Source organism: Rhinatrema bivittatum, chromosome 4, assembly GCF_901001135.1.
Source record: "Rhinatrema bivittatum chromosome 4, aRhiBiv1.1, whole genome shotgun sequence".
NCBI lineage: Eukaryota > Metazoa > Chordata > Amphibia > Gymnophiona > Rhinatrematidae > Rhinatrema > Rhinatrema bivittatum.
This window is the reverse complement of record NC_042618.1, coordinates 428,069,277-428,094,238: the sequence shown is the minus strand read 5'-3', so window position 1 is coordinate 428,094,238 and position 24,962 is coordinate 428,069,277. Positions and strand designations below refer to the sequence as shown.

The 24,962-nt window shown below is 39.9% G+C and overlaps 1 protein-coding gene across 7 annotated transcripts in view; it reads right to left on the bottom strand.

Moving 5' to 3' along the window:
- Positions 1-24,962, bottom strand: part of RAD18 (RAD18 E3 ubiquitin protein ligase) — a 320,686-nt gene that overhangs the window by 234,968 nt on the left and 60,756 nt on the right. For all 7 annotated transcript variants that reach the window (XM_029601443.1, XM_029601441.1, XM_029601447.1 and 4 more), the window contains 2 exons: positions 23,611-23,795; positions 4,016-4,089 (listed from right to left, as the gene is read on the bottom strand). In XM_029601443.1, the coding sequence (XP_029457303.1) occupies positions 4,016-4,089; positions 23,611-23,795 (259 nt within the window). The remainder of the gene's footprint in view (positions 1-4,015; positions 4,090-23,610; positions 23,796-24,962) is intronic.

The following is a 24,962-nucleotide window of genomic DNA, read 5'->3' as shown; positions in this document are numbered from 1 at the left end:
GATGAATGCAGAAAAATCTGAGACTTTGAACATTTCTGTTTCTTCAGCGCAAATGGAGGAGATTAAAAATAAGTTCACATTTAAAGTGGTAAAGGAGGGGATATATCATCTTGCGGTGCACATTGGGGCCAATTTACAACAACTATTTTCATTAAATTATGATGGTTTAGTGAAAGGGGCACCACAGAACTTGGTCAGATGGGGTAGGAAGAACTTACTTGGTTAGGACATATTGCAAAAATTAAGATGAATGTATTGCCTAGGTTTTGTTATTTCCAAACACTTCCAATATATATCCCAGATATTTATTTGCCGAGGTGGCAGAAGGAACCTGTTTTATATAGTAAAGGAGACCGCCCAGTGTAGCAAGAGAGTCTTGTATCAACCAAAATGTAGGGGAGGTTTAGGAGTTTCATGTCTTAGTTGGTATTATGTAGTTGCACAATTGCATGCTGTAATTGATTGGCATAGAAAGAAGGAAATTAAGAGATGGGTTCTTATTTGAGAGGGGGGGGGGGGGGGGGATTGCATTGGCAGTATAGATTTGGTTACCCAGACAGACAAGGATTGCCCAGAATGTGGTTTCACCTATCTCTGCTTTAACTTTTGAGATCTGGGACAGGTGGAAATGTTTTATTAGGAGATAGGAATTATTGTTATAGGTCATCTTTTCACTATAAGAAGGAATTTGAAGGGATGCAGAGGATGGAACAGATTTGGGAGAGTAAAAGAATGTTGCCTTTTCCTAAACTGCACAGATGTTCCAGTTGCCAGATGAAGATGCTTATTACTATTTACCACTTAATCTTTTTGTGCAGCAACAGAAGAAGATTTCGGGTGACTTGGTGAAGGGCAAATCCTTATTTGAACGTTTTTATGATCATGTTGATAAAGTGAGTCAAGCGATTTCTAGGATATATTCCTTGTTAAACGTTGAATTGAAGGATAAACCCACTCATTTAACTTATTGGGAAAAGGACCTGGGACAAGTACAAGAGGAGTCTACCTGGGACATATGCTTTCCTCCAATATTGAGGAAAATGGTTACAAACTTCTGTTCTGTTTGTATTTAACACAGAATATCTACATAAGTATTATCCCTTGATAGAAGATATCTGCTGGAGGGAGCATGGTGGCAAGAGAAAATTCTTTCACATATGGTGGGAATGTCCATTAGTGGGGGAATTCTGGGATATTGTTTTGAAAATGATGCATATGTCAGGGATTTTGGTTCCAAAAGACCCCATGTTCTTATTATTGAATATTCCTATATTAGATTGTGATTCTCAATTGATATCTGTTGGGACATGTGGCATCTGCGGTGAGATGCGAGTTGGTGAGCCACTTGAGAAAGAATACTGTCCCAAAGGAGAAAGTATGCATTCGGCTTGAGACAGTATATTATACGAGTAAACTAACAGAATATAAAAGTGATAAATTGGCAAAGTTTAAAGAGATTTCGAATCCATATATATGTTGGTTACAGGGTGGCAATACAAAAATGAGGTAAAATGTAACATGGAATTAACAGTCACTGGTTATTTATTTATATTGGTATTGTTTAACAAATGTTTTATTGTTCTTTCTAATTAGTGTGCAGAGAAGGTATTGGGGAGAGGAAGGGATGGGGAGCAGAGGCGGAAGTAAAAATATCCAACTACTGGTTATAAGATGTGATATTAACTATAATGCTTTTGGGCCGACAGTCATAAGTTTTATTTTTACTTCTATTTTGTTTTATGACTATGTAGTTGGCCCTTAGACATTGTGGTTGATATGTAAAGAATTATGCATGTTATATTTAATGTCTTTAAAGCAGTTTATGATACTTGTTAATAATTGATCTTTGTATTTATATGTTTAAGGAAAATGGTACATATGGTGTTAGATAATCAAAAATTGAAAGAAAAAAAAAAAGGCAAACTGGAAAGGACAGAAATTTCTAATCTGCCTTGGTTTTTAAAAGAAGGGAGCTGAAGTTATGTCTGAGTGCCCAGTTAGCCCTTTTGTCCCTTGCAGGGATCCCATAATGATTATCCCAGCTAGGCTGGGCAGCGGGAGATAGACCAGTTGGAAAATGATTGGCTATATCACCTTAGGAACAGCAGCACTCCTCCGCTGTTAAGCCCTTTCATTTTTGCTGCCTATGAGAGTTGCTGCCAGGCCCTTGTGATCTGTTGAGAATAAAGGTCCCACGGAGGGATTGTTGGCACAGTGATTAACCATCCTCATTAAACCTGCAGGGGACGAGGTCTGTACTTAGCCCTTGCATAAATCAGTGAAACATTAGTCTATACTCCAGTGACAAGTATAGACTACTTTTAAGTATAGTCAGTCATCTGCACCAGACATAAGCCCATGAATTTCAGTTAAATACAAGTTCTCTATTGCTTATCATTTTAACCCTTAAGAGTTTCCAATTCTAACACTGAACCCCTGGGATGGAAGAGGGCATCACTTTGCACATCTCAGTTGAACTCTTTACGTGCTTCATTATTGCCTGCTATCAGATAGACTGAAGGCACATCATGTTGCTGATAGCCCCCTCACCCCAAGGTTTAAGGAACTTTATATGTAGCATAGCAATTGCTTTCTGAGGGCATGAGAGAAATTTTATTTTATATTCTGTCTTATGCTATATAGTTCAAGGTGGATAACAGCAACAACAAACACTGGTTTATCTCATCAAACATTTTATGAAAGGGCAATGAGAACAATTAGTATGTACCATCATGACTGGCACAATACTGATACGTAAGGCAGGACCCTAGTGTTCATATATCAAGAATAGCAAAATCAATAATTTAAATTTACCATTACAGCAATGAAGAGAAGATATCAATTAACTCCCAATTACCTAGGACCTATTGCTTGTGAGACAGTCCTTAGTACCAAAGGAGACCAAAAGCACAAATTTGGTGGCAGCATGTCTCTTAAAAGCAGTAATCCTGCTTATTCTATATGTGTAATCTACGTGATTGACAAATTCTGAAAGGGATGGTCCCCCAGGATTTTTCCCATTAGTAGGCACTCTCACACCTAGCAGCTTGGAACATTTGTTTAAGAAAAACTGCAAATATCGGTCATTTTGTGGAGCTGGTATATTTAAAAGAGCATGTCTAGGTGAAGGCTCCAGTTCTAAACCAGTGATTGAAGATTTTCACCCTAACTTTAGGCCAATTAAAAAGCAGCTTCTAAGCTGCAGATACAACATCTCAAAGCCTTCAGCAACTGCTGGAAGCCAGTGTGGGCCAAAACACCTGCAGTGTTTCAAGTCCCACCCCCACACACACTAGTGAAAGGCTCACCCTGAGATCCCTAGGAAAAAATAACTACATCTCCTCGAAATGCGATAGAATAACGCAGCTGTTTTTTATTTTTATGCCAGCTGCATTATCATATCTGCGTTAGATTGACTAGTAATTAGCTGCTTTGTATGCATTAGTTGATTTTATGCAAGGAAATGCATTTAAAGCAGCTAAAATAGATAGAGGGAGGAAATCTTTTAAAACACACTCTATTGGCATGATATAGTGATAACACATGTTACATACTGATTAACATGTTACCATCATACTGCGGATTAGTAAATGTACTCCCAAGCTAGAGATGGAAGATAATTAAATTGCTAAACAGCCAGCAACTATCTGTGACCACCATTAAAAGATAAAGAACAGAATGGCCATGACACCTGCTTTCAGTAGCCTGGAGAGGCTGCTGGAACTTCAATTGTCTAGCTCAGGCCACACTGGTGTTCCATCTATTATGCTTGGAATAAAATATGGGCTCCATCTCGCTAGGAGACTGTTCATACAGTGTATAAGTTGGTCCAGCCTAGTCTGGAACTGTGTAAATTGTCTAGGGTGACTCGCCTTCTTCCTCACCCTCAGCATGCTCTATTAGATTGGTGCTGGCACCCATCTTCTACAGAACATCTTTCACTAACATTATACGAACACACAAAAGGGGTTTCATTTCTCATCTTCCTGTAACAGAAAGAAATTGGAATACATACCTGCTGAGTGGGCTTTGACTCCATCAAGGCACGCGTTTTCTCATTGTATTCAATCTCTTTCACTATTTCTGCAGCTATTAAAGAAAGTATCTGAAGTTAGAGAAATAAATTCTAAATAGAAAACAAAATGTCAAAATTAATCAATTTGGGTGGGAGAATGGTATACTACATTTTATAAACACAAGGAAGATGTGATTGCAATACAAACACTGAAGACTCTTTCCATTCTAATTTGTTGGCAGACACATGCTCCTACAGCATGCATACGTTTCCTCATCACCATCGCATACAATATGCTCTTCAGCTCTCCATTACAGCTACTTTTCGGTATTCTATTACACAGCTGGCTCAAAACAAAAGTAACACTACTCAGAATACTAAGCATGCCTGGCCAGAAAATAAAATGAAAGCAGAAAAATGCACTATGTGGTAGTGGCCGCGAAACAGCTCTGGCTTCTTGAATGATTCATCTCCTGGTGGAGAGGAGAAAAGGTGCTAGCTTTAACTAAAGATTCCAAGCACATTCCCAAACCTATGGCAACTGAAACGAAAGGGCTGAAATTAAAGACTTTGAGGAAGCAATACCTACCTCCACCTTATCCAGGGTGGGGGTCTGACTGGCTCTGCGAGCCTTATTCCCAGTTCTCCTTTGTTTCTGACTGACAACTATTTTCTTATTTTTAATAGAAAGCGCTATCTTTTTGCCTCTAACTACATTTCTGACTAATGTATAAACATCAGTGATGTCTCGTAGTTTTTGACACCGTGTTCTACTGAGAGAGTGCAGAACTTGGAGTTCGAAATCTTTTAGGAACATCACATCTACGCACCATGTTATGGGCAAACTAGCCTATATTAAAATATCTCCCACCCCCAAAACCACTTCAGCTGCTATGTGCGTACTTCAGAAACATCAAGATGACAGTTGACTTCCGATTTAAAAAAAAAAAAAAAAAAAAGCAGCACACAACATTATAATGCCTTGGTGTACAAGATGGCCTGAGCAGGTCTGTACAAGGTACAAGAAGCTGTTAGGAAAACACAGAATATGATGACAGATAAGCACCCGGAGGCCCTTCCAGCCTGACAAATTTAATTCCCGGCACAATGCCAGAGACCACACTTCATCTTTGGCTTTCCCCTTCACCACTTCTCAACTTTCAAATACTCAGAGCCACTCAAGAATAAAATTGAAAGCAGAAGCTGTGTATGTTCAGATCCCATCTAACTACAATTGACATATTTAAAAATATATATGTACTAGCACATTTAGTGGTTTCTGCCTCTTGCAAAACAAACATATAAGCTCAGGTCTTTTGAGAAAAGGAAGTGATATATATATGAACAAATTACTTGTTTTCTGTTATATCTGGAAAACAGAACATTGAAAGGAATGCTACCAGCAAAGCACAGTGTGATTAGTACATAAAGGTAAATGCTGCACTGCTGACAGCTACAACTCATCATGAAAATGATTATCTGTTAGGCTGACAAAGTATACCAAATTAATCTCTTTTGGGTGTGGCTGTTATAAATTAAATGTTACAAACTGGAATTGTTTTCACTATGATTAATGATTATGTGATAAACATTTCCTCTCAGGTAAAAAGCTTAGGAGTTCTTTTGGATTCTAGCTTTTCTATGAAGGCCAATAGAGGTATGGTAGTTCAAAAGGCTTTTTTTCAATTTAAGATAATTTGTCAATTTTCATCTTTTCTGAATCAAAAGGCCCGGAAGTCTGATCTATGCCTTGGTGATTTTCACCTTACATTAATGTTGGTATGTAGGCTTGCCTATGAAACTTACTTATAGACCTCAACTGCTGCAGAATTTAGCACCATACCTGATTTTGGGAAAAACAGAAGGGACAGAGCTTCTTCAATGTTACATCTTTTACACTGACAGCCAATTGCAGAAAGTGCAAAGTTTAAGCTCCTCATAACAGTCCTTTGAACTACAAGGGGTAGTAGTACTAAGAACCTATGTATCTATGGAAGAGGATTACTTGGTATGTACAGAGGTGTATGCATAGGTTCTCTTGGAGCTGGTACCTGGCTACTGCTTCAGTACATAACATGTGCCTCACATGATGTTGTGGCCAGGCCTTTTCATCAATTGCCACTAAATGTGTAGAAGTGGCTTCCTTGTCATATAAGAAATGAACTAACTTATAAAAATTTTGCAAACTAGTTAAGACTTGGCTGTTCCCAGAACATCTGATAGACTCTTGGTTCTTTTGGCCTTCTGTCACGTGGAGGTCTCTTTTTAATGCCTCAATGTTTTTCTTTTCGTAGTCTACCATATTGAGTCAACTACACTTTTGTTTATTGTGTTTTATTTTATTCTATTGATATTTTATTAATGTCGTGGTGTTTTTAGATTTTAGTTTGTGTTTATTCTCTATATATTTTATTATAAACAATTTTTGTAATTTGGTTGATTATACAGTATATAAATTTGTTAAATAACTAAGACATCCTTCTATCCATCAACAAGTAGCCATATCATCTTGAACTCTAACCTCATGATCTGAAAGCTAAAGCAGGACTGGGACAGGGATATTTCCAGGGAACAGCAGGAACATCAGGAAGTAAAGTTGGCTGCCTTGCATGAGACACTTCTCTCAGTCTCTAGCTGAAGAGGAAACTCTGCCTTCAGAATAAGTAAAACCAATGCCCCAGTATGGTATTAGGGGGCACGCTTCCTTCTGTGCCACGGGTACATGTTTAATAACAAAGCGATATAGTAGAATACAGATGATGACCAATTGGCCTATCTAGTCTGCCTGGTTATTCCTATCTACACTGCAAGGGTATATCAGCTGCTAGCTGGAGAAACTTGACCGCTTGTAAGATATCAGTCCTTTATCTGTTTTTATTTTCTTTCTAAGATATCTCTTATAGAAACATAGAAACATAGAAACATAGAAATGACGGCAGAAGAAGACCAAACGGCCCATCCAGTCTGCCCAGCAAGCTTCACATTTTTTTCTCATACTTATCTGTTTCTCTTAGCTCTTTGGTTCTATTTCTCTTCCACCCCCACCATTAATGTAGAGAGCAGTGATGGAGCTGCAACCAAGTGAAATATCAAGCTTGATTAGTTAGGGGTAGTAGGGGTAGTAACCGTCGCAATAAGCAAGCTACACCCATGTTTATTTGTTTTACCCAGACTGTGTTATTCAGCCCTTATTGGTTGTTTTTCTTCTCCCCTGCCGTTGAAGCAGGGAGCTATGCTGGATATGCGTGTAGTATCAGTTTTTCTTCTCCCCTGCCGTTGAAGCAGAGAGCTATGCTGGATATGCGTGAAGTATCAGTTTTTCTTCTCCCCTGCGGTTGAAGCAGGATATGCATTGAAAGTGAAGTATCAGGCTTATTTGGTTTGGGGTAGTAACCGCCGTAACAAGCCGTGAAGTATCAGTTTTTCTTCTCCCCTGCGGTTGAAGCAGGGTAGAACAGAATACAAGATCCCAAGCTTAACCAAACAAACAGTCATCCCTCTGCATTCCCCTTCCCCTACCTACCCAAAAAGAATAGTAGATGCCTGGAATAACCCAATGAGGTGGTAAAAACCAGTACTATGACAGAATTAAAGCATATATTGGGACAAATATAGAAGACAGTGGCAGGAACAAGATTGGGATGTTTCAGTATTACAGACAACCCACCCTTCATTTCCTTTGCTAGCAATCGCTAATGAAAGAGGTGATAAGGATATAGACATCTGGTGAATAAAGGAAGCAGAACCTAGTAACACAGCAGGCCAAAATATAGCCAAGTTGGAACCAGAGAGCTAAAAATCACCAGAAACCAGTCTGGTCAGTACCAGCAAGTTGATGGTGGCTGGGTATTGCCCAGCAATAAAAGGACAAAACAAGAAGCAGATAAAGGAAGCATAACCTAGTGATACCATAAGCCATAGGGTTGCCAGGTTGGTACCAGTGGGCTATAACTCCTCTGAAACAAACTGGGTTGGTACTGGCAGGTTGACCAAGTATCATTTAGCAAGGCCAAAATAACCTATGAGGCTGGATGTTTAGGCATCAGCCTCACTAATTTTGGTAGCTGTTTAGATTATAACAAAACTGGGTGGGTGAGATATTGATGGTAGAGAGTGAAAAGGAATGGATCTTGTTTGTTCATCTAACTAGGATGTTAGAGAACCAATGAGAGAAAAAACAAAAACAGACTGATTAAAGAGCGATATCTAACATGCAGTCAAGCTTCTACTGCTGGCAGCTGGGATATATCCAGGGCTTCTGATTTTAGGAGCTTATAAACTGTAAATTTAGCTGTTTATTTTCCAGCTAGTTAGGGGTTCTTGGGAGTAGCAAAAAAAAAAAAAATGTGTTTATAAGGCGCAGGTACTATTATTGGGTACCTTTTCCAGTTGAACCAAATACATACATTTGAGCAGCTGAGGAGTCATTAGCATGGAAAAAGTACAAAACCAAAGTAGAGAACCTAGGATAGGCAGAAGAGAAGGAGAGAGCACTAGGGAAAGTGTTGTTTTTCCAAAGTTTATCTAATAAATACATTTTGTTTACTGCATCAGGGATTTGCAGTTAAAACCTAAAAATCAGAAACCTTAGATATATCCTTGAAGTGTGGACAGGATTAACTGGACAGACTAGATGGGCCTATTGGTATTTTTTTTTTGTCATCACCTACTATGCCACTTTGTTATTAAACATGTACCCTGGAATAACAGCTTCTTTTAACTTTCTCCTCTTATTAACTCCAGCTGGAAATTTGTTATAAAAATTTTTTTTTAATTCTCACATTTCTCATTCTAAGTAGAGAAAAATATATTCTCCCTTTGCTTCATATCAGGTCTCCAGCACTGACACATTGGGGTTCTGGGGCTGTTAAACATTAGAACAATTCAGTAGAGTTACTTTAGTGCTGTACAGTCACAAATGAGAAATTTTATTTCTAGAAATAAATACTGTGCTCTGGTTTCTTTCATCCCATAACATTTCCTCATGATTGATGCACAGTAAAGGAACTAAAGAGAATCACTTTGACATCCATCATGCTCCACCACTCTTCCAAAGTCTCACAGTGCAATGCAAAGCATAAATTACTTACCTATAGAAGGGCAGGATGTAAGCCCTCAAAGGTGAAGAATGTCAGACAGAGCCCTGGTTGGCAGCATGACTTCACACTTTCCAGAGCTCTTCTGAGCATGTGCGGGATTGTCCCACAGTTATCGCATGGGGCCAACACCTACAGAATGAGGGGTGGGTTCTGGTGAGGATTTACATCCTGCTGTCTTTATAGAACCTCTGATTCAAGTAAGTAATTCCCAAACAGTGTCCTCACAGTGTCCTCACAAATAAGGAATGCCTAACTACAGGTTGCCCTTAAACAAAAAATACGGGGAAGATATAAAATGAACAGTGAACTAAGCACAAAAAATGTTTTTTGTTGGCAACTGGCCATTTTGAAAATTGTATTTATTTTTTTAAACAAAGCAACCTGAAAATAAAAAGAATGAGCTCTAGGAGGGATGAAGTTGGATTCTTAACTTCAAATAAACCTTTCAGGACAGAATGATAATCTGTCATGTCAGGATTCCGTATCTAAACAGTAACAAAGTGTGAATGTATGTACTGAACTCCATATCGCAGCCTTACGGATTTCTTCTATGGACACATTTTCAATGGAAATCAAATCTTTTTTGGCCAACAAGGGGCTCCAAAGATCCGTTTCTATCCCTTTTGAGTTTCAGGAAAGTCTTTGTAACTAGAAGAATTAAAAGAATATACATACAAATGAACCTCCCCATCCAATCTAGGGAGAAAGCATCTAAAGTTAATTTGTCTTTCGACATTCTTCTTAAACTACAGTGAAAGACCTTCTTGTTCAGAGAATCCACTTTGGGTGCTCACCATCCAAAGAAAATCTGATTTGCTACACCTATCTGTCCAAGGACTACTCCACTGACTCCTGGGACCTGCTCAGTTTGTCTACTAGGATATTCTCCTTGCTTGAGAGGAATGTGATTCAGAGTCATCCCTTGCAAGGTAGCTTAATCCCACATCCTTACTGCTTCCCAACACAGGAGATATGATCCTGTTCTTCCCTCCTTGTTTAGGCAGAACCTGGTTATGTGCTTGAACTAGGACGATTTGGCCAACTGATCTCTGAAAGCCCTTAGAGCATTCAGGATTCCCCTTCACTTTAGGAAATTTATCTGATGAAGTGTTTCCTGAGCAGACCAAAGGCCCTGGGTGTGGATCCCCTGTACATGAGCTCCCCAGCCTATCATGCCCACGTCCATGGTTTGAACAATTTATATGAGAAGAATTTGGTAGGGAATCCCTCTTGTGAGATATGACATAAATAAATAAATAAATAAATAAATAAATGTTCATGTCTGCTGACTCTTATTTCTTCCACAGCAGACATCAGTGATGAACTCCAGTGAAGGAGACAAGCTTAGGTGGAATTTGGGACAATTTATGATGAACCCTAGCAATTCAATCACTCAAATGATTTTGCATTTTGATTCATTCACATCTTCCTGAAAAGTGCTCGAAGGTGGTCCTTTCCTTTTACAAATCGGAGATATTTCGTGTGACTTGAATGTATCTGTATGCGGGTGTACACATCTTTGAAATCTAGGGAACATAGCCAGTCTCCCCCCTTTTTTTTTTAATATAATTTAAACTTTAAGAATGTTTTGTGACAACAATCACAGCATAAATGGTTAACAAAACATCGTCTTAATTTCCAATTATACATATCCAGCCCTATGCCTACTACCCCACTCCCCCATCCAGGAACAGAGCCTCCATAATCATATTAATAATAGGTGATGATAATGCATTGACACAAAAGCAATGGCTATAATAACAACTGAAGCAAGAAGACAATAACTATGACAGTTATTCAGATAAGGTGCGGAAGGACACTGCTGAAAGTGGCAATGGTACATGCTTAGTAAGGGCAATAATACCGTAGTTGGTCTCACCTTAATAGTCCAAATTGTGGCACTTGAACATAGTATCATGCACCTAAATCAGGTAAATACAAAACTATGACTCTCTTACCAGGACACAAATAGTTTTTCAAATTTAGAAACAGTATTGTGCCACACAGCATGATTCCGAGCCAAGCAGTAGTTTCTATGTAGTCAGTGAAAAACAGCAGCCAAGATGGGAGCTAACGTACATTTCCAGGCATCTGCACTCTCGCACCTTGCTGCTAGGAATATCTGCAGGCATAATTTCTGCAGAAATTCATCAATAACTGGAATTAATAAAACATATCTTACCCCTAGAACTTCAAGCATCCATGAGAAGATCAATTTCCAGAACACCTCTATCATATCACATTTCCACCAAATACGATAAAAAGTACCCAAGGTGCCACAGCCCTGCCAGCATTTATCATTCTCATGCGGCTACATCTTACTCAACCTCTCAGGCGTCAGATACCATCTGAGTAGGAATTTGTATCCATTTTCCATCATAGTATAAAGAAAGGATAGATCCCATTCATCCTCAGACAAAGCATGGACAAAGTCCCTTTTCCCAGGCCAGAATGTTTCAGGGTGACGTGTAATTCTGAATTTAACAGCCCATATAATTTGGAAATAATAACTTTCGATGTGTCTGCCTTTTCACAGTAGATTTCAAAAAGGGATTTCCCCCATTCAACTGAAGCTCCTACATTTGCTGATGCCAAAAAAAAAATGTCACACTTGAACATAGGAGAGCAAGTCATTTGTGTGTAGTCCAAACTTTCAAGCTAAGTCAGCAAAATTAAAAAATTTGCCCCCTCCATCAGGTGTTCCAGCCTAAATAGCCCTTCATCTTTCCACTCGGAAAAAGCCCACAATGAACAAAATGCTTAGAGTAGAAATATTTTCATTGACCCAATAATTTACCACGCCAGAGAGACCATATTTTTTAAGTATTTTCTAAAGTAGGCGACATATTTACTAATTGTCTCCAGGTATTCCGAGGTTGCCATGATAAAGCTTGTATAGGCAAAGCGCCTATAAATGATTATTCCAATTGAATTCATTGCTTCACTGCAGTTTTCCTGTTCAAATCTATAAGTATTCTTAATTGTGAAGCTACGTAGAACCAAATTAACAGGGTCATTCTTTATTGTGCGATGGGCCGTTATTGCAGTGGTAAAATGTTAATTAGGGGAAGGGGAGGAGTGTGGGTGGATTTTGGGCAGTATTAGCACCCGGTAGCGTGCGAGCGATAATGTTTTACACATTACCTCCTGCAGCATCATGGGAAATAACACCACCTTTTCCCACGGCGCTATGGAGGTGATAGCGTGCACATGGCTACACTGCGGTGGGTGAAACTGCACCGCCGCAATGCGGCCGGTTGCACGCTATCCCCCCCCCCCCCCGACCCTTTAATGGCTGCAGCTCACTATTCTGCTATATTTATAGCAGAATGATGAATCTAGGCCTAAATTGGGAATATTTAAACTACCCCGAATTTTAGGCCGATAGACCTACCAGGGTTTCTAAGCAGGTAATGTATGTCTCTAAATGAAATGAAAAAATGTTTTCTGCCATGATTTCAATATAGGCGATGAGACAGCAATGAATTGTCAAAAATAAATAGCTAAACCTAGGCAGAATATTCATCTTAACAGTTGCAATTCTCCCAAGCCAGGAAAATCCATACGTATTCCATTCTACGAATCCTTTGTGATCGTCTTAACCAGTGGGATATAATTCAATTTGAAAAAAATCCTCAATGCAATTGGAAAGCTAGACTCCCAAATACTTGATCTTTTGTTTTGCCTATTCAAAGGGGAAATGCCTATGAATCAGCTCAGCTAAATGATCTGGGGTAGAGATATTCAGTATGTTGGATTTTTTTAAATTAACTTTAAAACCAGAGACTGTACTGAAATGTTTCATTTCAAGCATTACTCCCTTGAGAGAAGTATCTGCGCTAGACAAGTGAATAGTATCTGCGCTAGACAAGTGAATAGTCTATGTTAATGTTATCCTAATATCCCTACCCCCTGCAGTGAACAATCTTTCTACGCACACACATCAACCACCTACTATACTGCAACCCACCCACTAACCAGCAATATGGGTTATCAGCACATCCAACACATTCCCACCATTACACACTTCTACACATCATATAAAGTGATCCGAGACACCCACCAAACCATTCAACACAGATCACTTATACCCGTAATGGCCTCTCCCCTTACACAACTGATAGGCTTAATGACCTTCTCTATCCTACTTCTAAATGCTCAATCTATTGTGAAGAAAACCACCCTACTATATGACATTCTTACTGACGAATCCCCTGACATATGTGCCATCACAGAATCCTGGTTAAAGGATACTGATACTGCATTAATTAACCAATTTCCCACAGACCTATATAGCATTTTCTCCATTCCCAGACCCAAAAAGAAAGGGGGTGGACTACTCCTTGCAGCTAAAAAGAGATTCAACTTCTCTCTTCAATCCACTCCCCCCCACCTAAACTAGAGATCAGCTTTTTTAAATCCAACTCTCTCCAATTCAGTTTAATCTACGCCCCCCCTGGCATCCTAGAAAAGAACCCCTCCTCCCTCATAGAATACATCTCTAAACACATAAACATTGCCAACCCAGCCATCATTCTCGGAGACTTCAATCTCCATGCTGACTGTGACCCCCTCTCCCCTTCATGCGAAACCATTTTGACAGCTATGAATGCCCTTTGTTTCAAACAGATTGTGACTAACCCCACACACAAAGCGGGTCATACCCTTGACCTTATATTTACCAACACCTTAATCCAAGCTGACCTCCCCACCTGCACACCCATTCCCTGGTCAGATCACTACCGTATTGATACACGGTGCACCATACAAGATTCCCCCCAAACCTCACAACCTACAAAAACAATCAGTTTCCGAAAACAGGCAAAAACTGAAGATATAATAGACGCCCTCTCAGAGGAACTACCTAACCTAGACCTTACAGATGCTAACTCCGCCACCGCTTCATGGTTCCAAATCACCACCAACATAGCAGATAAACTCTGCCCCTCTCAAACCAAAAAAATCAACTTAGAAAAGAATAACAAAAAACCATGGTATATAAATGAACTTAAAACCATGAAAATGAATCTTCGCAAATTAGAAAAAACCTGGCGAAGGAACCGCCTCCCTACTACACTATCACAGTTTCGCACCCATTTACACGCCTACCGAAAGGCCACAGAAAAAGCAAAGAAAGACTTCTATGCCACAAGAATCCATCAATTCCAGTTCAACCCACAAGCCCTTTTCCAATACGTAAACAGCCTCATTACATATCAAGATAGATGTAATCCTGACAATGACGATGAAACAAAATGTGAGAATCTAGCATCTTACTTCCTCTCTAAAGTGGAAACCATTATGGCACGCTTCACAGCTCATTCTGGTTCCCCAAACTCACTCACACCTAAAAACACCCCTATAAACTGCACCAATCAAAACACACAATCACACCCACACACGAAAAACCCAAACCCCTCACTACTGAACTTCGAAAACACATCTGCACTAGAAATCGAAACTACTCTCAAGAAAATCAAACCTGCCTATCACCCCTCAGACAACCTGCCTACCAAAATAATACTCACAAGCCCAGCGACTACAGCCAAACACATCTCAAACATACTGAACAAATCCATTACCCTAGGCCAAGTCCCAAAGCAACTCAAGCACGCCATCATCAAACCCACTCTCAAAAAACCTAATTTGGATCCTAACGAACTAGCCAACTATCGCCCAGTATCAAACCTCCCATTCCTCTCCAAAATACTGGAAAAGATTATCAATAAACAACTCACTGAATACATTGATGAACATAACATACTCTCCACATCTCAATATGGTTTTCGCAAACACCATAGTACAGAAACACTACTCATCACCCTCTCAGAAACTATACTTAAAGCCATGGACAACGGACAATCCCACATACTTGCACTATTAGATATCTCTGCGGCATTTGATACTGTCAACCACCTCACACTCATCAAACGCCTCATGGAAATTGGTATTGCTGGCACAGCCCTACTATGGTTCCAATCTTACCTTAATGACAGAAGCTACAGTGTAAAAATTGGTTGTAACAAATCTAACCCTGTCAAACTATCTCAAGGAGTACCACAGGGTTCATCCCTCTCTTCTACACTCTTTAATATATACCTCCTCCCCCTCTGCCAACTCCTCTCGAAACTGAGTATCCAGCACTTTATATATGCTGACGACGTGCAGATACTCATCCCTATTAATGATTCTATTGCAAACGCAATGAAGATCTGGAACTCTACACTGAGATAAATAAACTGCTCTCCGATAATTTCCTTGCTCTCAATACTAACAAAACAGAGCTACTCATCCTCTCCCCTCCTAACAACCCTTCTCACAGTCTCTCCCCCACACCCCCACTACCCAGTTGCCCTACTACTCTACTAGTCCGCAACCTTGGCATTATGATAGACGATCAGTTTAATCTCAAAAAATTCATTTCTGCCACCATAAAAAGCGGATTCTTCAAACTTCACACCTTGAAGAGAATCAAACCTCTTCTTCATACCTCTGACTTCCGTACAGTTCTGCAAGCCACGATCCTGTCCAAACTTGACTATTGCAACGCCATCCTCCTAGGCTTACCAAAAAATACCCTACAACCACTACAGTTATTGCAAAATGCTGCGGCACGCATCCTTACCAACACTCACCGTCATGACCACATTACTCCCGTCCTTCAATCATTACATTGGCTCCCCGTAACCTCCAGGATAGTATATAAAGTACTCACACTCATACACAAAGCCATTCATAACCATGACATGCAATGGTTCCCTGAACATCTCCTGTTTCTCTCTCCGACAAGACCCACAAGAACGCATCACTTGGCCAAACTCCAGATACCCTCTCCAAAGCTCATGAAACATACCACCTTTAGAGAGCGATCCTTCATCATCGCAGGAACTGCCCACTGGAATAAAATGCCTTCCCATCTACGCCAGGAACCTTGCCACAAAAAATTCAAGCACAACCTTAAAACATGGCTGTTCAAACTTGCATACCCTGACTAACGAACTGACCCTCCATAAGATATGACATTACCCCGCATCCGACCGCCCTCCTGACCCCCTCCCCATCACCCTTTCTCTTTTTTCTTCCTACCCTATTTACCCTCGCCCCTTCACTCTCCTCTCACCCCCCCCCTACCCCACAGGTCCTCTCCTCTTCCTCACCCTCCATCTTTTACTTCACCCTTTCTAATCTTCCTGATTACCTAATATAACATTATTGTTAAAAAACTTACATGTACATTTGTATATATTTCTCGTACTATCATCCCCTACCCTCTTAACCGCTACCTGTTAATGTTCTATTGTAAAGCTTGTTGCTAGTTATTTATTTTATTATTATTATTATTATTGTAAAGCTTGTTGCTAGGTTATGTTACACTGTGAACCGAGGTGATGTTTTGCAAACGTGCCTCGGTATATAAGAAACCCTTAAATAAATAAATAAATAATAGACAGTGTGAATAAAATATCATCTGCAAAAAGAAAACTTTGAATGAGCAGAGCCAACTTGAACCCTCTTAATATCAATAGCCCCCTTACTTTAATTGCAAAAGGTCCTAGAAAAAGCGCAAACAGTAGCAAGAATAGTGGACACCCCTGTCTGGTACTTCTACCAACCAGGAAATTCTCACCATATCCACCACTGACCTTAAAACAAGCTTGTGGGGCCTCATATAATTTTTGGATCCACCCCAAAAAGAATCTTCCAAATTACATCCTCTCCATTGCTTTGAACAAAAAAGACCAATGCACCATGTGAATGCCTTTTCAGCTTCGACCATCAATAAAGGAGGGAACCTTTTCCTTTTTGACCCAACTAACAAGGTCAACAATTTTGCGCACGTTATCCGCCACCAATCTATTGGGGATGAATCCTACTTCTCTGAGTGGATTAAGGAAGAGGTAACCAAATTTAGTCATTTGACCAACACCCTTGCCAGAATTTTCAAATCCAAATTAATAAGCGAAATGGGCCTATATGATCCACACAGAGTTGTATCCCTATCAGGTTTTGCTAGTACTGCTATACCAGCTAAGTTACTTCCCTTCAAGAGGGAACCCCCCTTCCCTAAGATGATTAAACATTACAGAAAAGGAAAAGGTCAAAAGTTGAGCAAAACATTTGTAGTAACTGGCCGAGAACCCATCTAAGGCTGGTGATTTCCCCACTGAGTTATTTAATAACGAAGTATTTCCGCTGTAGAAATGTCACTATCTAAAAATAATTGCTGTTCTTTAGTTTGGGTAGGCAGGGGAACTAATACCAAATACTTTTCAATATCTACCTCACATATTGCGCTATCCTTGCTATACAACTGAGCGCAGAATTTAGAAAAATGATTCCTAATTCAAGGGAAGGAGCAGATTTAATCTTTGCTATGCAACTCCGAGTCAAAGATTTTAACCTTCCCAGCTTTGTTACCCCCTTCAAAATGTGCCTGCTGAGTCAGCTCTAATTACATAAGAACATAAGAAATTGCCATGCTAGGTCAGACCAAGGGTCCATCAAGCCCAGCATCCTGTTTCCAACAGAGGCCAAACCAGGCCACAAGAACCTGGCAATTATCCAAACACTAAGAAGATCCCATGCAACTGATGCAATTAATAGCAGTGGCTATTCCCTAAGTAAACTTGGTTAATAGCCGTTAATGGACTTCTCCTCCAAGAACTTATCCAAACCTTTTTTGAACCCAGCTACACTAACTGCACTAACCACATCCTCTGGCAACAAATTCCAGAGCTTTATTGTGCGTTGAGTGAAAAAGAATTTTCTCCGATTAGTCTTAAATGTGCTACTTGCTAACTTCATGGAATGCCCCCTAATCCTTTTATTATTCAAAAGTGTAAATAACTGATTACCATCTACTTGTTCAAGACCTCTCATGATCTTAAAGACCTCTAACATATCCCTCCTCAGCCATCTCTTCTCCAAGCTGAACAGCCCTAACCTCTTCAGCTTTTCCTTATAGGGAGCTGTTCCATCCCCTTTAACATTTTGGTAGCCCTTCTCTGTACCTTCTCCATCGTAACTATATCTTTTTTGAGATGTGGCAACCAGAATTGTACACAGTATTCAAGGTGCAGTCTCACCATGGAGCGATATAGAGGCATTATGACATTTTCCGTTTTATTAACCATTCCCTTCATAATAATTCCTAACATTCTGTTTGCTTTTTTGACTGCTGCAGCACACCGAGTCGACGATTTTAAAGTATTATCCACTATGATGCCTAGATCTTTTTCCTGGGTGGTAGCTCCTAATATGGAACCTAACATCGTGTAACTACAGCAAGGGTTATTTTTCCCTATATGCAACATCTTGCACTTGTCCACATTAAATTTCATCTGCTATTTAGATGCCCAATCTTCCAGTCTTGCAAGGTCCTCCTGTAATGTATCACAATCCGCTTGTGATTTAACTACTCTGAATAATTTTGTATCATCCACAAATTTGATAACCTCACTTGTCGTATTCCTTTCCAGATCATTTATATATATATATATATATATATATATTGAAAAGCACTGGTCCAAGTACAGATCCCTGAGGCACTCCACTGTTTACCCTTTTCTACTGAGAAAATTGACCATTTAATCCTACTCTCTGTTTCCTGTCTTTTAACCAGTTTGTAATCCACGAAAGGACATCGCCTCCTATCCCATGACTTTTTAGTTTTCTTAGAAGCCTCTCATGAGGGACTTTGTCAAACACCTTCTGAAAATCCAAATATACTACATCTACCGGTTCACCTTTATCCACATGTTTATTAACCCCTTCAAAAAAATTAAGCAGATTTGTTAGGCAAGACTTCCCTTGGGTAAATCCATGTTGACTGTGTTCCATTAAACCATGCCTTTCTATATGCTCTACGATTTTGATCTTGAGAATAGTTTCCACTATTTTTCTTGGCACTGAAGTCAGGCTCACTGGTCTATAGTTACCTGGATCGCCCCTGGAGCCTTTTTTAAATATTGGGGTTACATTAGTCACTCTCCAGTCAGTCTTCAGGTACAATGGCTGATTTTAATGATAGGTTACAAATTTTAACTAATAGATCAGAAATTTCATTTTTGAGTTCCTTCAGTACCCTAAGATGCATACCATCCGGTCCAGGTGATTTGCTACTCTTTTGTTTGTCAATATGGCCTTCTACATCTTCCAGGTTCACAGTGATTTCGTTCAGTTCGTCTGACTCATCACCCCTGAAAATCATCTCCGGAACTGGTATCTCCCCAACATCCTCATTAGTAAACACGGAAGCAAAGAATTCATTTAGTCTGTCTGCAATGGCCTTATATTCCCTAAGACCCCCTTTAACCCCTCGGTCATCTAATGGTCCAACCAACTCCCTCACAGGTTTCTTGCTTCAGATATATTTTAAAAAGTTTTTATTATGAGTTTTTGCCTCTATGGCCAACTTCATTGATAAGCAATGGCTTCAGTTTCAAGTGCATTAAGTTTGTCTTTGGCAGCATTTAATTGCCCAAGTGTTTTAGAAGCGAGAGACAACACTTCAATTGGATTTAAGTTTCTCCTTTTCCTTCTTTTTTATAATTTGCCAGAGAGCTCTCTCTACCTTGAAGAACAGCCTTGAAGCACTCCCATACAGTAACAGGAGAGAGACTTTCCTGACTATTCATTTGAAAGTATTCCTGTATGGCATCTTTCAGCACATTATATATAGCATTATGTTTTAATAAAGTATCATTCAAGCACCAGTAGTGCTTCCCAGAGTCAAGTTGGCTCTTGCTCTCTTCAACACATGTACTGATATTGTATAATTATCTATAGCAGGTACTCTAGTCAAGTTGAAATCACCACCCAATATCAGAGGTCCCTCTGAATATGAGATCAACAATTTCTCCAAGAAATCTAAAAAAGATTTTTGATCTTGGTTGGGAGCATATATGCAGACTAAACTATACATAATCCCCTCCCACCTTTATCTTAAGCAACAAATACATTCCCCTTGGATCTACATAACTCATCAAAAACTCAAAGGCTAAGCATTGTGTAACCTAACTACATATGCCCACATACTTCCCTTCTTTTGAGCTAGATGCAAAAAATCTATTAGGAAAATCTTTGTTATTCAGCAAAGTCTTGTATCTTTTCTTCACATGAGTTTCTTGGAGCATCACAATGGAAGTTCAAGAGGAGGATAACTCACGAAATAGAAATTGTCACTTTCTTCCTATATGTATTAAGCTCCTTAACATTAAAGAAAATATACGAAATGTGGCCATCAAGTGAACCCCCACCAACTCACCTCCAATGTAATGAGCACAGTATCCTATCTACAGCACCCGCATAATCAGCCTCTGCAACAAGGCTCAGCTCTGTCATCCATCACCCCCTTTTCCTTTCCCTATATTCATGCATCCCACTAGACCTCCACCGCTGCCAATCCCCAACCAACAATGATCTGCTTATACCCCTCTCTAGATCCCACTCTCCGGGAAGAAAACGCATTAGTCACCCAAAGGTCCCTGGAGGACCATCCCCCCCCCTTACAAAAGTCTGAAATAATCCTTAGAGCAACTTGAACAAAAACTAGCACGGTGTTTAGCCCAAAAGTGAAAATGTTACTATTAGCTATAACTATAGATACATTGTGATTTGCCTAAATAGCACCCAATAGTATATCAGCTGAGCTTCCTTCCATCTTCAGCGAGGTTCAGAGATCTCCTGAATGGCAGCGCAGATGTCTCCCGCCTTTACCAGCCTACGCTCATCTAAAGAGAGCTTCTGCCCCATCCACTGTCGTCGCCATTTTAAATGCAGGAAAGTTACTAGTCAGCCCCTCCTCTTTAAGGATATCAACAGCCTCAGCTACATTTCAAATCTTGTGAGAGGTTCCCTTATCTGAAAATACTAAGCCAAAAGGAAAGGTCTACTGGTATCTTATATTCTCAGATCTGAGCAGAGATGACACGTAACAGAGTTCCTGGTGCTTCCTCAATGTAATGGGAGCCAGATCAGTATATATATTTATTTTGTTGCCTTCCTGTCGCCACTCTTGTTTTTCTATGCGATCTCAAAAATCTACTTTTTAATAGAATAGCTGTGAAAAACTAAGATGTCATGGGCTCTGTTACCCACTTTAGGCCCTACCACTCTATGAGATAGTTGTAGCTTTATATCAATTGCCACAGGCTCATCTCCAGTAGTGACATTTAAGTTCTCTCTCAAAGCTTTTCAAATGGAAGTGACCACTGTCCTCGCAGGGGTGGAGGGTCTCTGGTACACTCCTGAATCGCAGGTTGAACAGTCGTGACCTGTTCTCAAGATAATCTAATTTATCAGTGAGGTGTAGCTGCTCAGATTGCATTTCCTGTTGCCTTCTGATGTACTCTAGAAAGACCGCATGACCCTCAACACAAGGGTCCAGTTCATCAACACGCTGTCCTAAGTCGCTAAACTCCTCACACAGGTCAGACATTTTTTCCAAAAGCTCATCTGTGAGCATTTTCATATCGCTGCGTAGGCCACTAAATCACTCCCGAAATTCTTCTCTGCTTGGTAAGTTGCCTGTCACTGATGGCTCGATACTATCAGTATGCAGCACCACATCTTCACCTACTTTGCGGCCCATCACGACTTGCTCGGCAATATCTTCCACCATCTCCGCCGCATATTTGCTGAAGGAAAATTGTTTGAGATCGGCCATTTTTCGCTTTGAAGTCATCTTTATGTTTATACCTATTAATATTGAGTAAAAAAATCGAGGCTTTAAGAATAGATGGTTATTTTTAAGACTAGATTGCATTTGAGGGGAACGGGAGCTTGGAATCAGACCTCCACTCTGACTGGTTCCTCCCAGCCAGTTTCCCTTTTGAAGAAAGGGAATTGGGGGTGCTTAGAGAAATCATACTGAACTTTTCTTTTACTAAATACTTGTTCAAGGCCCTTAGGTCTAGAATGGGTCAGAGACTCCCATTATCTTTGGTATCAGGAAATATTTGGAGTAAAATTCCTATCCTCTTTTCACTTGACTGCTTTGATCTCCAAGAGGAAGGAGAGCTCCTTTAGCACTAGTCCCCAATGCTGAGAGGTGTAGTAATAGTCTCTTGATGGGCAATTTCGCAGGTTTCCCAGTAGATGAAGTAGGTACCTATTCTCAATGATAAGAACCCAGTTGTCTGAAGTTATACTAGACAATGGTTTATGTAAAACTTTAGCCCTCTCCCCATAGAGTGACTCCCCAAACAGACACTGGGATGCTGGCTTTGTTTTCCTTGATCCAGTACAAATCTCATCATGGGATTTGCTTGGGAAGTAGTCTGTGGTTTCTGGGCCCCTCTGTTGTCCCTGCTGTTGATAGAGGTGATGAGGTGAAAAATAACATCTTTTTGAAGGATAAAAGTGTCTCCTTGGCACCTCACTTGAGTACCATGTGGAGTGTTTGTCATAAATGCCTGTAGAGAGGCTCTGAAGTGTAGTAATATGGTCCTCCTTGACCTTATCTCTGAAGAAATAATCTCCCTTACAGGGCATTTCAGCTACCCTGTCCTGCATATCTGGTCTTAGGTCCAAAGCCTGCAGCCATGGAAGTCTGTAAGCACAGATTCTTACAGCAAAGGCTCAAAAACATCATAGGTCAAGAAGACTAAGTGCTTTCTACACTCTTGACCAATGTCCACTAATGCTTTCAGGTCATCAGAAGATTCATTAATGAATCTTCGGATCATTAATGATTCATTAAAAACAGATAGGATTAATTTTAAATGTAATAACATCGGTATTACTTCCTGATATTTTTATTTAAATAATTTTAAATGAAAATTCAATAAAGATTAAATTGAAAAAAAAACCCAGATAGGATGCTATGAACATTTTTCTTCTAAGAGTATGAGCTCTCTTCTAGGGGCACTGAGGAGTGCATCTTGGCCTTCTTGAGAGCCAATCTGTCTATTACAGACTGGTGTGGTAGCTGTTTGCCAAATTCAGGAGCTTTCTAGATGCAATACATTACATCAACCTTTTATTCACTGTTGTCCTTAAGGATATCACAAATGAGCAATGCCATGATCTCTTGAAAGCTATAACATCATGCTGTCAAATGTGGCTCTGTCCAATGACAACAACACCTGAGAGGATTCTAACATCCTACTTGGCCTCAGAAAAAAAAAATAGTTCCAGTTTCTCAAAGCCAAAGCAGAAACATTTATAATATAGTGGTCTTCTGCAAACAGACAGTTATAGTCTCCTGTTGCACCCAAGAAGATTTCAATTGTGATTCAACAATGAACATTGCCACTAATTTCCATGACTAAATTTCTCTCTGAGATTGGTACACTATTCAATTCAAGTTGGATAAACTGAGATACAGAGAAAAACGTAGCTTTTCTACACTTGTATAGTGATTCAGTGGCAGGATGGGAACAAAAACTCCCAACTTTTATCTCCCAGTTTCAGGCTTTAATCACCTCAACTCCATTTTCCTACATATGCTGCCAAACTTAGATTATTAATGTCCTATCCAGTTTGATGACTTACCTGACTTGGGATTTAAAGAATCACATTGGGCATTGTACATATGCACAAATTCTTGGTGTCTTTTAATCAACTGTTGCTTAGGTCCTTGAGCAGACAATCCAATATCCTTTAATTTTTTCCTCAAGTCACGATCGGAAAGCAAATTGTACACAACTTTGGCCATAGGTTTTCTTTTATGCACAGAACTGTAATTTGAAGAAGAGAACAATAAACCAATATACCCATCTTCCTGTTTATGAAAGAAAATCCAAGCATGAAAATCCCAAACACTTACAAAAATAATCAGTACTATATACAGAAGTAAGAATTATTTAAAATGTCATGGAGAGTGCATCTCAACTAATTAATAACCATAGTGAAACCTATCAAGAGCATTGGTCGTCACTAAGAACATTTTTTGCATGGTCCAAGCATACACATTAGTACATCTACAACACTCAAGCTTAAGATAATACAAACTTATGTATTGCCTTTCACTTGAATAGGATCCCAATATTCCACAACTATCAGTTCAGAAACTTGCATGCACCAATTGTGACCTGGCAGTACATTTCTGGAGAAGAAACAGCAGGGGAGATGCTAGATGGAAGAAGACACAGAGAAAAAGAGACTTCCTAAGGTCACACAGATCCAGAAGCAAAGCTAGGAATAGAACTATACCACAAAAAGATGATCAAAAAGTCAAAGGTGGGAGAGGGATCAGAGCCCAGCAACAGAAGTGATATCTGTAAAAAAAACATATGCCTATAAAAACCAAAATCTTAATGTTAAGTCTTTTTGGGAGAATTTTTTTCCTTCAATAACAGTCTACTTGAGAATGTGAGAAACTGCAGAAATGTTAGAGGAATCAAGCATATTACTCCTTCTACAACTTTAAGGAAGGTACCAATCGGAGTGGATCAAGGCAGTCTGAGGCAAGGAGCAAAATGGCACCATCCTCTCCAAAAGGTATGGTACAGGTGAAATCACTCCCGGGAGTGTCCCTCTTAGAATCTGGCCCTTTCGGTGATTAGTAATGCTGGGGAAGAGGAGGGCGGCAAGCATCAGGGTTTCCTAAGGAGTGGCAGTGATAAAATCTCTAGGACGTCAGCAACCCTGCCACACTCCTGGGAACCCTACCACCTTTTTCCAGCATCTGCTCCTTGGAGAAGATGAGTGAATGATTGGAGTCTGGGTGTGGTGCACTTTCTTAGGGTCTGTGCTTTCCACTCCACACCCCCACCCCCCCCAATACAAACACAATTAAAAATTATGCTATTTTCGTCATTACACTTGGTGCAGAGCGCTCCTGGCTCTCGGAGAAAAAGTCCAATCTCTGGAGGCCAGTGTTACACTGGTTGAGCTGAAGCAGA